The sequence below is a fragment of the Anser anser genome (assembly GCF_964211835.1).
Source record: "Anser anser genome assembly, chromosome: 4".
Classification (NCBI taxonomy): Eukaryota; Metazoa; Chordata; class Aves; order Anseriformes; family Anatidae; genus Anser; species Anser anser.
Window position 1 is genome coordinate 2,954,872 of NC_139724.1, and position 15,367 is coordinate 2,970,238.

The 15,367-nt window shown below is 38.6% G+C and overlaps 1 protein-coding gene across 35 annotated transcripts in view; it reads right to left on the bottom strand.

Annotated features, from left to right (window-relative positions):
• ANK2 (ankyrin 2) overlaps positions 1-15,367 on the bottom strand; it is a 352,274-nt gene that overhangs the window by 60,873 nt on the left and 276,034 nt on the right. For all 35 annotated transcript variants that reach the window (XM_083833351.1, XM_083833341.1, XM_083833344.1 and 32 more), the window contains one exon: positions 2,162-2,306. In XM_083833351.1, the coding sequence (XP_083689477.1) occupies positions 2,162-2,306 (145 nt within the window). The remainder of the gene's footprint in view (positions 1-2,161; positions 2,307-15,367) is intronic.

The window sequence follows — 15,367 nt, forward strand, 5'->3', positions numbered from 1 at the left end:
GCAAAATCTAGCCAAGTTTCTAATCTGGTTGAATAGAAGACCACATTGCAGTACACATCCACTTGCCAGCCTAGGCAGAGATCTAGCAATCTCTAGTCCAGGTGTGGTCTCTGTCGCTGTGGGAAGCATAAGGTGTTTCACAAACCTGGGAAAAGAGCTGGTATCATTGAAAACTGTATAAATTGGCCTTGAAAACATTTCACTATTCAGACTGAAAGCCTTCCTCTCAGCAGTCATGAGCCAGAGAGGTGGAAGGGACACACAGAAGAGTCTTTTCAGATACTGGTGATCCAATGTGGCCTGAATCAGTTCTTTTTCTCCATACTCAGAAGGAGAATCCACCTCATGTAGTCAATTCTATTGGTTTTTTTATTCTACCACTGTTTCTCCACATAAAAAATGAAAACAGCTCACTTTCCCAGCAGCATGATGACAGGAGGACAGCTACCAGTTGTGATCGATCTCGTGCAGCTTCAGAGAAGTTTCTCTGGGACAGTAGCTATGTCATACTGTGACCTTCCTAGACAGACAGTACTGTGGTACCTTTATTTACCTCTGCATACCATACTCATTTAAGACCACAACCACCTCCAACAACGTGTTTTGTTTGGTTCTTAAGGTCAACATTCCAGCCCCACAGCAGGCCTCCAAAATGGATGAACAGAGACAAGTGCCATGAAAGGATATAGAGACGACGTTTTCATGCTATGTAATACCTACCTGGGCATGGTGCTATGAAAGCATATGAAAAAGAATGAAGGGGAGAGAGAAATAAAATAAATAGGGAAGATGGTTACGAAAGAAAAAAAATATATATGTTTTTAAATCAAATTGTTTAATGCATAAAATTATGTGAGCATAGGCTGCTAACATTATTTTGCTTTGTTGAATTTCTTGAAAAACCAACATCAGTGTGATGCAACGAAAATCACAAGGAAAACCAAAATAATGCAAGCAGTCTGTGAAAATTCTTACAACCAGTAACCTGACGGTGACAGAAAATGACACATGGAGTTAGAAAATGCCCTTTTTTTCATTTGTTCTGCCTTTATCATTTTGCTTCATTTCAATATAACCATGTGTGATAAATAATGTAAAATCACTACCATAAAACACAAAATAGGACACATCAATTATACGCCTGTGAAAATCTACTGAAATCCATTGACAGTGTTTAAAAGTTAAATTATTCTAAACGAGAGCAAAAACTGACTTAACACTTGCCAGAACAATCGTTTCCATGCAACATCTTAAAACAAAAACAAAAAAACAACCCAATGTTGTTACCGTTGAAAAAGCATAATAAAAGGGTTTGATTTTTAAGCACTCTGATGCAGTTCATAAACATCTTCTGAGACTCAAAAGCAACACAGTCACTTTGTTTTCAGTGGATTCACTGGAGCTGTCTAAAAACCAACAAAGACTCCAAGTTTATAAGACCTCAGTGATGAGAGATTTACACATGCTGTGAGGCAAACTAAGCTGTTTCCTGACATCTTTTGTTCCAGGAGCAATTCACAGCCTACTGAAGTAAACAGAACAGATCCAGCTGATTCCACTGAGCTTCAGAAATGCTGCCAGAATAACAATCAAGACTGGAAAACGAAGTTTTCAAATACTTTCACACTACAAATACTTTCTGTTGCCAAGATCCCAAGGTTTTTGTTGTTGTTTTTTTGTTGTTTGTTTGTTTTTAATGAATCTTAGTTCCCCATGAACTACTCCAAAAAGTCAGCTCACCTACTGCTAAAAGACCCTGTCCACCCACCCACCCATTCCCTCACTCATGGCAGATCAGGACGATTCATGAGCCCTTTCCATATACAGCTAGACTCTTCTTCCTTTGCCTGACCACAAAGACAATAAAGCAAGCCATGCTTTTTCAAGAATCAAGTAAGAATCAGGAACAATTTCTTCTCTAGATTCTGAGTACAGTATTAGTGCCAGATGTATTAGTTTCTGGACTGGTTAGGAGATATTCCTCCTGACCACACCTTCTCCTACGAAGTGGCAACTGGCACACCGACCTATCTAATGAAGAAATCTGGACAAGTGCATCCCATGTCTCCCTTGATTTAGAGACACTGAGAAAGGAATTTCAAACACTTGCAACAAAACGTGTGTAGAACTGCCACAAGAAAACATGTGTCCAGGCAAATACCTGTCAGATCGCCCTCCTTCCAAGCTGTACCTCAGGTAGTTCATACCATCTAAGAACTGGCTGCTTGGTAAAGAGTCATCTCCGAGTTCTTTGAGGTCTTCTGGCCTAAGGTACTCTCCTCCATCTCCTGTCATTGTATCATCACCTTTAAACCAAACACAGAAGGGACAGAGATAAGCACACGCACGTTTGATTTCATTTGCACGTTGGGATCTAACAGCTGAATGGCACAATTACAGGAAGGCATTTCCCATTCAAGAAACACTGCAATCCACAAGCAATTAATGTATTTAATGAAGCTTGCACATCAAGCAGGATTAAAGGAAATTAAAATAAATGAAGTTGAATAAACAATTGTATTTCATCTATTTTTTGCTGTTGCACATACTGTCAAGGGGCAAATTTCTTTGCTATTCTGTAAAGCATGGTCTGTCCCTCACTTCATCTTTTTTAGCTCTCTAGTCACAGGTATGTTGTATCACAACCGGGAAGTTTATGATTAAATATTGCCGTATATTTGACTGCATGTTATGTGTTTTCACCTGAAAAAGTGTCTTCTCTAGACTTATGCCTGACAGTTGCAAATCCTAATTCAAACTCTCCATTGTCCAAATACCTCTTCATATGAGGACAACTCACCCAAGTTCCAACATCATTCTGTGATATGCAAAAGATTATTATTTCTAAAACATGGCCATATCCAGAATCTGGAAATAAATTCACATGTGTAGATGATATTGATCGTTAATCCAAAAGTAATTCATAATGAATCAAAGCCTAAATGATACTTGGTTATTTGATACAGTAACCTTTTTGCACATATAACTTGACTTTTCAGGTTCAAAATGATTTTCCCGAGGAAATTCTGTCTATACGAAGACATTGTTTGCTTTTCCTGGCAGACAAACAAAACAGCTTAAATTGCCACGCAGCATGTAGATGTTTCTTTTCATTCCTATTTGCAAGATAGTTTCTCTCCACAGTTTATTCACGGAGACATTATGTATTTCAGCCACTTTTGCACTGGTTAGCGTGAACCTGCCAGCAGCCTGGTGTGGCCCACAAAAGCACGCAACAGGACCCCGGGCTGGCCATCAATGTGTTCAGTTTTTCTCATTTTCTCAGCTGCATTGGCAAGTGTGAAGAACCTGAAGCTCCTGTTCAGTTATGCGAAGAAGACTGCAGCTGTCATACAGGAACAGTATTCAGCAGCTACACGTCCCAGCTGCAGGAATTCACCCTGATATGCTCAGAAACACAAAGGATTGCAAGGGCTAGACAAGTGGTATCTGCGCTGTTAGAATTCACTGGGCATCAGGACAGTTGTCTCCTGTGTGATCTAAAGACCTAACAAAGCAAGGTTGCAAAAAACAATTAATGCTACTGCTGCTATTTCTAGTAGAGCACCCTTTTTTTTTTCCCTGCAAAATCTTAGCACAACAAAGTACATGAGTGGTGCTCACTCCTAAAGGAAGAAAACTTGGTATTTGTTCTCATAAAACAAATCAAGTTAGTTTTTCTATCTTGATGTTTCAGCTAATAAATAAATCATTTTTAATTTTTTCACCTAAAAACATGTAAGCTTTGGGATTTTAAAGATTTTTGTGTGTGTACACAAGTATTATATATAAAAGTGAGCTAAATCTTCGCAGTATAGAGACAACAGCTCTTGAAAATTCCATCTGCCCACACTAAGACGGAGAAACTGGGCACAGTTTCACAGAAGACAATGAAATGCATTTAATCATTGCATGTTTCCTGCCTTCTGACAGATGATGCCTCCTGTTTCCTGGGAATGTCAAATTATAAAGCAGAGGGCTTAGTGAAAACTTGGAAGATATTAAGGCAATGATGTTAATCAAACAATAAAAGGAATATCAAGTTATATTGTGAATAACTAGGTACTAGTAATCACACCGGACATTCCAGCTATAATAGAAACAAAGGCAAAATCTTCACTACTTCCATCACACCCACATCATTTAAAAAATACAAAATCAAATCTCTACTCTTATTTCAACTTTGGCTTCTCATCTAAGAGTTGTCAATAATGAGTCTAAGTAACACTGGCAGTTTTGTATGATGTATCTGTAAACAGTAGTAGGAATATACATGAATCATAGAATGGCTTGGGTTGAAAGGGACCTTAAAGACCGTCCAGTCCTAACCCCTGCCATGTGCAGGGACACATCTCACTAGGTCAGGTTGCCCAGGGCCTCATCCAACCTGGCCTTGAACACCTCCAGGGATGGGGCATCCACAGCTTCTCTGGGCAGCCTGTGCCAGTGCCTCACCACTCTCTGAGTGAGGAATTTCCTCCTAACCTCTGATATAAATCTCCCTTCTTTTAGTTTAAAACCATTCCCCCTTGTCCTGTCATTATATGACCGAGCAAAATTTGCTCTCCATCTTTTTTATAAGCCCCCTTAAGTACTGAAAAGCCACAATAAGGTCTCCCTGGAGCCTTCTCTTCTTCAGGTTAAACATCCCCAACTCTCTCAGCCTTTCTTTGCAATGTCTTCAGAACATTTATCTGTTGGTAATGCAGCTTACTTGCTAGTATACTAGTCTTGAGTGAGGGAACCAGAAGTTAATATCACTCCCCACCAAGCCCTGTGCCCTTCCTTCTTCACTGAATGAAACCAAAACTCCTAAAAAAAACTGCATGGCCTAGTATATGAAGAAAAAAATGTGTTGAAGTATAAATGGTTGTGCAGCAGCATAACTCTTCATACAACTGTGCTTACCTGAGAGTCTTAATGTCAGGTCTGCAGGGCAATTGCACATATACAACGGGAATTATTTTAAGTCTGTGTAAGAAGCACTCATTCATCCTGCCAGTAACACTGCGTTGTCATTAAAATATCTCAGTGTCGTCATTAAAATATCTCACACAGCTCTACTGAATCTCAGCCAACTCATTGTGCTGGAATTTGTACAAAAACATACACAGACTTGTTATCTGCCGAGAAGAAATTACACATTCAGCTGACCATGAGCTTCTTTACACAGCACATTTTACTGGATGGCAGTTTTGTAGCAGTACAAGAAATGACCCCTTTTAATCATGCTGGAAATGCTTCATTCACGTTCCCCACCAAATTAATGGCAGTCATGTTTTCTCCACTTACAGTTCATGACACATATAGCTCTTTACATTGATCTTACAAGATTTCCCGTGCAAAATTTTCCAATTTCCCTTTTAAAAATTGGAAAAATTGGAAAATTTTCAATTTTCAAAATTTTCCAATTTCCATTTTCATCACTGCCGCTGCTCATCTCTCAAATATCTCTAAAGATTTTATCCAAATCCGAATTTCTGAATAATGTCATCTCCTTTAGGGAGTTACGAACAGAAGGAGAATACACAGAAGGAAGTACCAATCAGCTGGACTCTTCTGAAAGAAACACTGGGGTTTTACTGGAAAGGACACTCGAACAACAGAAGTCAAACAACGAATCTCCAAACCTAGGAATCTATATTTAGTATTTAAACAAAAAATGGCAAATATTTGAGTTCCTGCACTTGTTGCTGCTATTATTTTTATTTTGCAGAGTGCAAATAGTTCCCAGTACAACGGGTAGCTTTCCCATAGCACACAAAGTGTCACGGTCCCACTGCACTCTCACCAGTGATCCAGTTCGTCCATTAATCTGCTTCCAGTGGTCAAACTAATGCCTTGGAACAAAATGCAAGCACCCCACACCCCCAGAATCATACATTTTGTACAGGTTTGCAACATGCAGGATTCTTTCGTTTCTCCTCAGAAGGTGAGAGGAAAAGAATCAAAGAAGGAGAGAAATCACTTGAAGCGAGAGGATGGAAACAAAGGGTGGGACTGGCAAGGGTCAGGTTGCAGGAGAAGGGGTCATGGGGACAGCTTAAGTTGTCCATAAGGTTCCAGGCCTATTTCTTGGAAAAAAAGGGAGAAGGAGATGTGGAACTGGTAAAAAAAGGTGCTAAACATTTCTATGAGTTGTTGGCTGCCTTCAAAACCTATTAAATTGAGTGGCCTCTTCTGCAGAAGGGGGATGCAGCACTTTGCAGCACTGGATCAAAGGTGAGTAAAGACAGCGAAAGAAGAGAAGAAATCAGGATGTAGAGGTGGAAAAAAAGAGACAGTAAATCTGAGAATCAGAACCTGAAAATTCGATAAGTTTAAGGACTTAACCACTATGCTCAAGGCAAGGAAGGCCCAATAAAGAAACCAGTAATGGGCAAGTGAAAACTACATTAAATGGTTGCTCTGTTAGTCTTAAATCTTTGTCTTAACCAAGCCAACCAAAGGCATAACTACTTCAAGCAGCAAAGCACAGCATGGAGGTTCTTGTGCTGGTGAATCCATGCGTACCGGAGTACAGAGCTGTGCAAACACACCGGCTCAGAAGCACGACAGCCACGGCGATTCAGGGCTGTATGTGAGCAAATGAGCTATCCCACAGCAGGAGCCCCTAAGCCAGCAGCAAGGTCATGCAGCTCACCCGAGAGGTATCCCCACACAATCCTGCACCATGATGTCCAACCAAGATGGGGGAAGTTTTCCCCTCTGCTCTGTTTTGTGCTGTAGATGTACCCCAAAAAACTGACCAGCTAGTTCTCTGAGGACCCCGAACCTTTAAGACGCTGCTGCCACAGAAACTGACCTAAAAGAGCAGCAGTGGTATCATACTGCTGACCTTCAGGCAGCTTCAATGGAGCCTCACACCACCATGAAACATGAGGCACACGGTTCAGCCTCTGCGGAGCAATCAGCACTGCATGCGGCTAGTGATCGCGCAGTTAGGCAGGCAGGCACACAAAAAACACACCCAGCATGAACGAGAACCTTCCCCTCACCAGCCCTTTCAAAATTCAGCTGCCTGGAGGTTTTTCTCTTCGCCTAGATTAGGGAGCTGAGTAAATACCATTGCCAGTCACTGTAAGAGCTACACAGAGCTGTTTTCAGAGAGTGCATTAAACAGCCAGCTCACAAAAATCCACAACTAATCAAATTTTTGCTCAAGTCAGCAACGTTGTATGGTAACTCTTACCAGTCTTTTGTTTTTCCATTTATGCTGATCACATATTATTTCTGTGTACCAAGAACCCACGCTATCCAAATATAGACAGTAGTAACTGAGACCCACTGCTAAGATGTCTCTTAGCAGGAAGGGAAGCACCCAGGCAGATTTTTAATATCTGACTGGCCAGTCGAAAAGTAAGTACTTGTCTTACTCTGAACAAGGAGTACAGAAAAAAATAAAATAAGTTTCATGCTGATGATTGCACGCGTTTCAACACAGGTATTGAGCATCATAAATCATTTAATGGACTGTTAAGAGAAACAGACTGAATGCTGAGACCACAGATCTGCTCCTTCAGTGATGGTTTGGCTGAACATAGGGGATTTTATCAAACCATCCAAGCTGGAGACCCATGCTGATAGGTCCAGTCCCTTTCTTCTAGTTCAGTGGTTATTTCCTACCTATATAACTGATTAAATTAAGCAGCAATTGGGAACCACTTCAAGATCTTTCAACAAAAACATGCTTAAATGCAAAATAACACTGAAGACCCAGTAGCTTTGGGGGCACGCAGCCACGTGCAATTCTCACCTTAGCAAGTCAGTATCGGCCAACTGGAGAAGTGCTTGATTAATGTTTCTAAAAGAGAATAGTTTCCCCCCCTAAAAAATATCCTCCTTACTGTCACATGCAAATGCTTGATCAGATAAGCAGTTTTAAATTTTATACCACTGCACTCTGGATATACGTCTACAGCATCAACTGTTTTGGGGAAGCTGTGACAAAGGCTGTTCCCTCAGAGCTCTCCTGCTATTTAAGTGAATTGCGACAGACAATTTCTGCAGGAGAATTCCTTTGGAACTGTTTCTAACAAAACATACAGAAAATGTAGGAAAAGGTTAAAAAACGAAAGAAGGAGGGCTGTGATAGAAACTGCCAGAAATTGCCTTTAAGAGATGTTTTTACAGCCAGATACAGCCATGTGAGTTTGCCAAAATTACCGTTTTCTCTGCTACATGCAGATAAGTCTACAGCTCCCCACATACGTGCTGCTTCTTAAAAGTAACAGATGGAGAAGGGACAGCTATGGTAAGCATGATTTTTACTGCAATATCCAAGTCCTGATGTAAGCATCTCAAAAGAAATGCATAACACAGAGTTTCTCTGACACTTCCCTTGGCCACCTCCAGTTCCCTGAAGTCGACCCTCTATTTAATGGCTCCCCCACACTAGGAGTTTCCCTGAAATACAAGAGGTAATAGCAGGGCTATTTATAAAGCTGCTAAGTTGGATCTAGGTAACAAAGAAGAAAAGCACTACCTTTCTAGAACCGGAGCAGGACAAGCTACTCCTGCCTCTCTAAGCCACAGAAACCTTGGAAAGTCACACATATTAACTGGCATGCTGACAAGTCTGAGGTGTGGTGCGGCTACCATGGGATGTACGGTCAACCTGGGACTTGAATGAGTTCCTTGTATGGCTTCAAGAGGAGCAATAAAGCAGATCCCACTGAGATTTCTGAGCAGGAAATGTCATTAAAAAAACATATTGGGGAAGGTGATAGAGAACTGATTCAGCTTTTTGTTCCCCACCAGAATGATGCTTTATTCTCATGGAAGAAGAAAATTCACTTTAAATCAGGTGTTATCTATGAAATAAGAAATTTCCTCACAATATGAAACACTTACATGGGGCATTAAGCAAGGAAAGTTTGCTCTAGCTGTACGGACATCTGTGACTCAGAACAAACCTTCACCAAGATTCTGCACTTGTTAAAGTGCAAACGATGGGGAAATGGTCTTTTCCTTCTTACCAAGGATACCATTTACTTACTAATTTTGCCTTTATGAAATTCACAAGTACCTCTCTTTCACGTAGCACTTTTTATAAGATTTATAAAATGTTATATACTGACACACAAGTCACAGCTGTGTTGTTCCAGAGGGAACAACTGCCCGAGATACCTGTTGTGCAAGGAATGGGTAATGTTCCTCTGACTGGGACAATCTTCAGCTAATTAAGGTTAATGCAAATGCAAAAGCAGACATTTTTTTTAACCAGCCATGGGTAGGAATAACATCTAGTAGCTTTAAAGACATCTTCCGATCAGATGGGTATGACTAGTCAAAAACACATTTCTCCTTTTTAACACGCTGATTTGATTTGCTTGAATGAACAATCTGTTGTAGCTCCCCATGTTTCAGATTTTTTCAGATTCAGAGATTTCAATCTCTGCAGAAAATAATGCAAGGCTCAACATTGCTCATAAAGTAACAATTTAGGACAGAACGTATAAGTAAATACAGTAGTGTCTCCTGGTAATGCACATGCATTATTCCTTCTTTGCACAAACAAATGTGTTTGTACTTTTGATCATGCCTACGGATTTCACTGACATCATTTATTATTGCTAATCTGGTCAATTCTATTTTTTGTCAACAACACTGAAGCAAATGAAGAACATCAGTTTCTTTAAAACTTGCCAAAATTTTTGCAGCCTACCCACAATCTCCTATTTTTCAGTACTAAAATGTTGACAAGTGAGCAATCTTTAGCAGATTCTATCCCAATAAAAATAGGTCTAATTTCTTTGTAATGACAGTACCAGATATAAAAAAAGAAATGAAAGCTATATTCTGTCTGAAAGATTTCAGTGGAAAAATTCAAGTAAGCCTTTGTTATATTTTTTTCTTTACAGATCCTAGCAACAATGTCAATAAAGCTATAAGAGAAAAATTGAGCAGCTAACCATTAGACTGAGAACCTTTTGCATTAACAAGACACAGACAAAAAAAAAAAAGGCTACCATTCTTCAGATTTGCTGTGGCATTGGCATATCTGACACTTTTAAGAATTTCTTTTTTAAATCCTCGTTTTGCTCAGGCAAAAAGATAAAGTATAACTAATTTCAGAGAACCAATTCCCATCATCATGGATGATGACCTTGTTAAAATGATCCAGCTGTAAATGTAAACCATCCGTAAAACAAATCTTTTAGGGCATCTAAAGCATAAAAATTAATAAAAAATTTGGGACTGATATAGGCATATTTTCTGTGCAGGTTCTCATAAGTAAAGTTTTAAGAATTAACACTCACTTCCTATTTCTTTGTGAGCACGTTTCTTTCCCTTTTTCAGTTGAATTTTCAATACATAGCTTTTGATTTACTTCTGTAAATCAACTATCTTTGGGTATATTTTATACCCCTAGTTATAAGATGCTTAATTTAGAGTGTGAATTAATTCAGTGGTGTTATTCTGAATTTACAGTGTTTTAACGTGCACTAACAGCACCTTATGGAATTCTTACCAGGAACAGTTGCTGGCTTCAACTTTAAATTCCAGGTTTTATTAGGCAAATTACTCCTTAAGTCTTCCACTAATTAAGCCACTATTTCATTGGAATTGTGTGCATATACAACATAAATGAATTCTGCCCAGATTTAACTGCTCGTTTCTCACGCATATGACAGTAACATTAATGTACTCGCTGTTATATTTTAGCATTGTTTACTGCTGTTAGAGGTACTATTGTGGAATTCAGTATTTTTATCAATGTGCAAGCTGCAGTTACCACAAACAGAAAATGTTCTCTTTGACAAAATAATATTTTGGGGCATCAGAGCACATTATCATTTCATAATAACAATATTCATAATACTAATGAGGTAGTCCGTTAGTTCCAGACAAGCAGTTATGAAGACAGGTAGACAGGTGCATGCAGCATTTTCTTCCATGGTCCCAAAGGGCCAGGCAAAGCAGCTTTTCATTATTCCATTCAACAACTGGCCCAAGACAATTACACTGACTTTCACGGGGTCACTCAGGAACCACCAATGGTATAGAAATAAATTCCTAAACCCTACAGGACTGTATATGTGCAAAGCAGTAACTTCTCAGACCATGGCCTGACTCCATTGATCATGTATATCTGAACCAGACCTAATGAGCAACTTTGGAAGTTCTGTTCATTGACGCTTTGTCTAGAATGAAAAAAAAAAGGTCTATTCTGGAAAAAACTTTTAATCCATAAAATGGATATTTTTTAAAATCATAAATCTGATGTAAATGGGTATGGATTAGCTGTAGACTGTTTTTTTTTTTAGAATCTAAGATCACATTTTTTTTGTCCTTAGGCAGCACAATAGTATACTGATATGCCACTGTCACTGATGCACAGCCACAAAGGGATAGCAAACCCCACTGTTATGCAGATACAGTTACCGTGGATATGTTTAAGTGATACAGTATCGCAATTTCGATCAAGCTTGACAACTAAAAGGGGGAAAAAGGAGCAACTCTGTGAGAGGAAAAATGCAACAATCTGACCCAGGGTCACTACCATATAAAGGTACTAGCATATATTTATTTTTTTTTAATTATTTAAGGACATGCAATGATGCTGTTTCCATTTTTATGAACATTTCAACAAATTCAATGTCCTACTGTCTTTCTTTTTAAGATGACTTTATGGCCTTTAGATTTTTTTCAAGAAATAAAAATAAAAAAACAAAAAACAAAAAACAAAAAACAACCCTGTGTTTCAACCAGGCATTGGGGTGAATCTCTACCAACTTTTAGACAAGCACTCCTCATGATAAGGATGCTTTTTCTTTGGATATTGTGATGCCATCTGATTTTTGAGACTCCATTGACTATTTGCACGTGACAGTTTGCTTGACTTTTGTCTAACCCTTCTTTGCAATGAAAATGTCAGCTTTAATGACTGTGCAGTGTGAACTGACCTTTACGATAGCCATCTCAGGGGCATGCTGCCACTACAATGGTGTCTCACCTTCTGCTTCACCTTTTCTATTCCCTTCTGCCTGCAAAAGTAGTCTGGCTGAAAAACAGCTTGTAAAAACAAACAAAGATTCATTTTTGGATACATTAGTTCTCAGGGTTGGTTCACCACATGGTGCAACGTTTGTGCTAACATAACGCAGGATATGGAAACGTGTGGTTTAGACCTATGACAACTTCTTGCAGCAGCCAGAACTTATTCTCAGAGAGACAGTGAAGCCTTATAAAAGGTAAATGGGTTGAAAACAGTTGGAGATAGAGGTCCAAACAGACATAAGTGAGAGCTCTTTGATAACCTCTTTTACTGACTGGTCTGTATAGAGAGCTACACTTGCTGTTCTGTCTCAGATGGGATTCGCAAAGGTAAATCATCAGCAGTCTGTACAGTTCTTTAGCCACAAAAATAATGTAAGAGATGAGTACAGATGAACAGCAACATATTCCTCAATATGATATTAACATATGAGAGAAAAATATAGTCTAGATTTCATAGTGTGTCTGCACTGACTTAGTCCTAACAGAAACATCTGCCTGTGCTTAACTTCACTAATTCTGTAGATTTCACTCAAATTTTAAAAGATACTTTGCAGTACTTGCCCATTACTGCTGCAAGGACACCTCAAGTGCAAATTGCTTCTTTTGTGGCAACAGCTTTAACGGAACTAAAACTTGTCACAATACAGACAAATGGCAAAATCAGATACGATGATTAAAAAAATGCACATTTTTATAGTACGACTGTATGCACACAAGGCATTTCTGCTGGCTTGGATATGTATTTCAGGAATCACATCACTTAACATCTATGCCTGTGGGAATCTGTAGTGTAATCCCGAGCAGCACATTCTTAACCTTTTTTTTTTTTTTCCCCCAATATCAGACCATTACCTTCTGAACATTGATTTAACAACGTATGACTATCCTTAAACACTCTTCATGGTTGGCAGTACTACAAGCAAAGAAAGCAGCAGTAAGAAACACATGTGCATGTGTGTATTTATGTGGTATATTAAAAAGCTGCTAAATAAAACTGCACAGTCACAGAGCAGGAAAGGCTCATTACTGCCACAGAGTATCTCACGTATTTAGAACCACATAATAGGCCTAGAGCAGATGAAGTAGGATTTTTAAGGTATGCTAAAAGGTAAAGAATTCTAAATAATACTAGTGCTAAACATGAAAATTAAAGAATTACTTACCTACCAAGCCAAAATATTTGATAGACCATACGGTCCTTCACTTTATACTGCTAAGACTGGATTTTAGGAGTAAGAATACTGTATTATTATTGTAACAGTATACTAATTATGCAGGATAACTGTTTTCCAGGCAAAATGTAAAATACTTAACCACCAGGGATGAACAGGCTCCACCATGGAACCTCAAGTATTTATTTGCTCCAGTAGTTTTGTTGTGTTCAACTTTATCATTATGTGCTTACGGCTGGCAGGTTTACCATGTCACATTAATTTATTTCAGAACATACTGTGTCACTTTAAAGCTGCCAAGAACACAGTATTAGAGAAACCTTATTGCAAGCCACTTATAAAGATTATACAATCACTAAAGGTTCATCTTCTTTATTAAAAAGTCCTCCACTCTTTCTGTGCCCAGCTACTTTATGTTCCTGTAATAAATACCATCCACGTTAGCCATTTTTTCAACATCCTCAATATTCTGCCTCTAGAAACTGTTTCCACAAGGACAATGGCATGAGGTGCTTTAATTGTGGCCAACCTGCTTAGCAACCTGCAGCAGGATCAAAGACAGAGGCACTGTTGGTGTGAGTGCTCAGTGCAGCCCTGAGAGGCAACGTGCCCAAGTACCTATATCATATTGGCTGACTATTGACAAACAGTAGGTGTCAGATGGTAACAGGAAGCAGAGAATGTTAATTCAATGCACCGGAGAGCATTAGTCATGCTGGATGGCCACAGTAAGTTCTGCCAACTAATTAGAGATACAGGTAACAAATCTTGGACTTTCTGGCTTCCTTTATTCCTCCCACCTTTCAGGACACACAAGTCCAGCCACACTTTATAAGTAAGGAAAAGAGCAGTGTTAGGCACCCAGCTCAAGCAAATTTGTGTTGCTTCCGCACAAAAATAAAACAAACAAACCAAGTTAAACAAAAAGAGAAAGTCTGTAAATCTTACTCCATGAATTTCTGCTAACAGCACCTCTGCCACTATATACTTCCCCATCACTGAAGCGTTCATCATCAGAGTGTTTAAAGGCTGTTCAGCATACAAATTGATTTGAGAAAAAGAAATACCCTAAATATTAATCCTGTAGAAGCAGATAAACATACTACGCTTTGCAGATTTAAAGATGGCTAAACAGTAGTTCACAAGAATGGGAGAAAATGAAACAAAATGAACATAAGGCTACAGGTAACATAAAGGTCTTTTGTCATCATAATTATACAAGCAGTTGGATGTTTTTCAAACAGAGAAAATACAGCATTAGTAAGCCTGACACAAAGAACTTAAATGATCATTTTGCAGCAGAAAATAGCTTATTTTGAATATAAAATAAACAAAACAAATAAACACTTGTTTGCTTTGACTTATAGCTTTGCAAGCATTTTAAAAAAATAGTATCTGGAGCCTAAACAAAGCAAATTTCCCAAGTGTAACTCATTTATCAGCATAATTCGCAAAGTAATACAAGCAGTTTAGGAATATGAATGTGAGTAACTTCCAGGACAATTTAAAACCACAAGTGCATTTGTGTTCTTTGTAAAAAGAAAAAAAAAAAAAAAAGGAAAAAATGGAAAAAAGAAAATAAAAAAGAACTTGCATTCCTAAATCCCTTGGATTTTTTGAAACTACAACCTCTCTACAAATTATTTATACAAAAGAATAGTAACCATAAAATATGACATATGTAAGATACTGTAGTATTAATTAACACTTCTGATTATCAAAAATGACTTAGAAAATTTTTGCAAGTACATGTATATATATTAGTTGCCCCAGTGATTAAAATTTGTAAGATGCCATTCAAGAGGTTTTAGAAAGGGATGTTTTTAAGCTATTTCCTTAACTCTCTGCTGTTTAAAACCACAGTGCTTTATCAGTCCCTACAGAAGTTCACAGAAATTTTCTTGGGACTTAGCTAAGCGATACAACATATGCCTCTCGTCTGTGCACACAATAAAGTCTGGGACCAAAGTGCCAAAGTTATTAGCATGTTGTTACTTTATGTCATGCTGTATGCATCTGTGATTTGCGTGTGCCAAATACTCCCTCTAGGGAACAGTGTCCTCACCTTCCACCTTATGCATCTTCTTACGTGAATGTTTCCAATTAAGCAGAACTCCTAGATATGTGTATCTGAAATAAGTGGCTGTGATCCAAAGATTTTACTGCTCAAATTCATCTTTATGTGAGGGTCA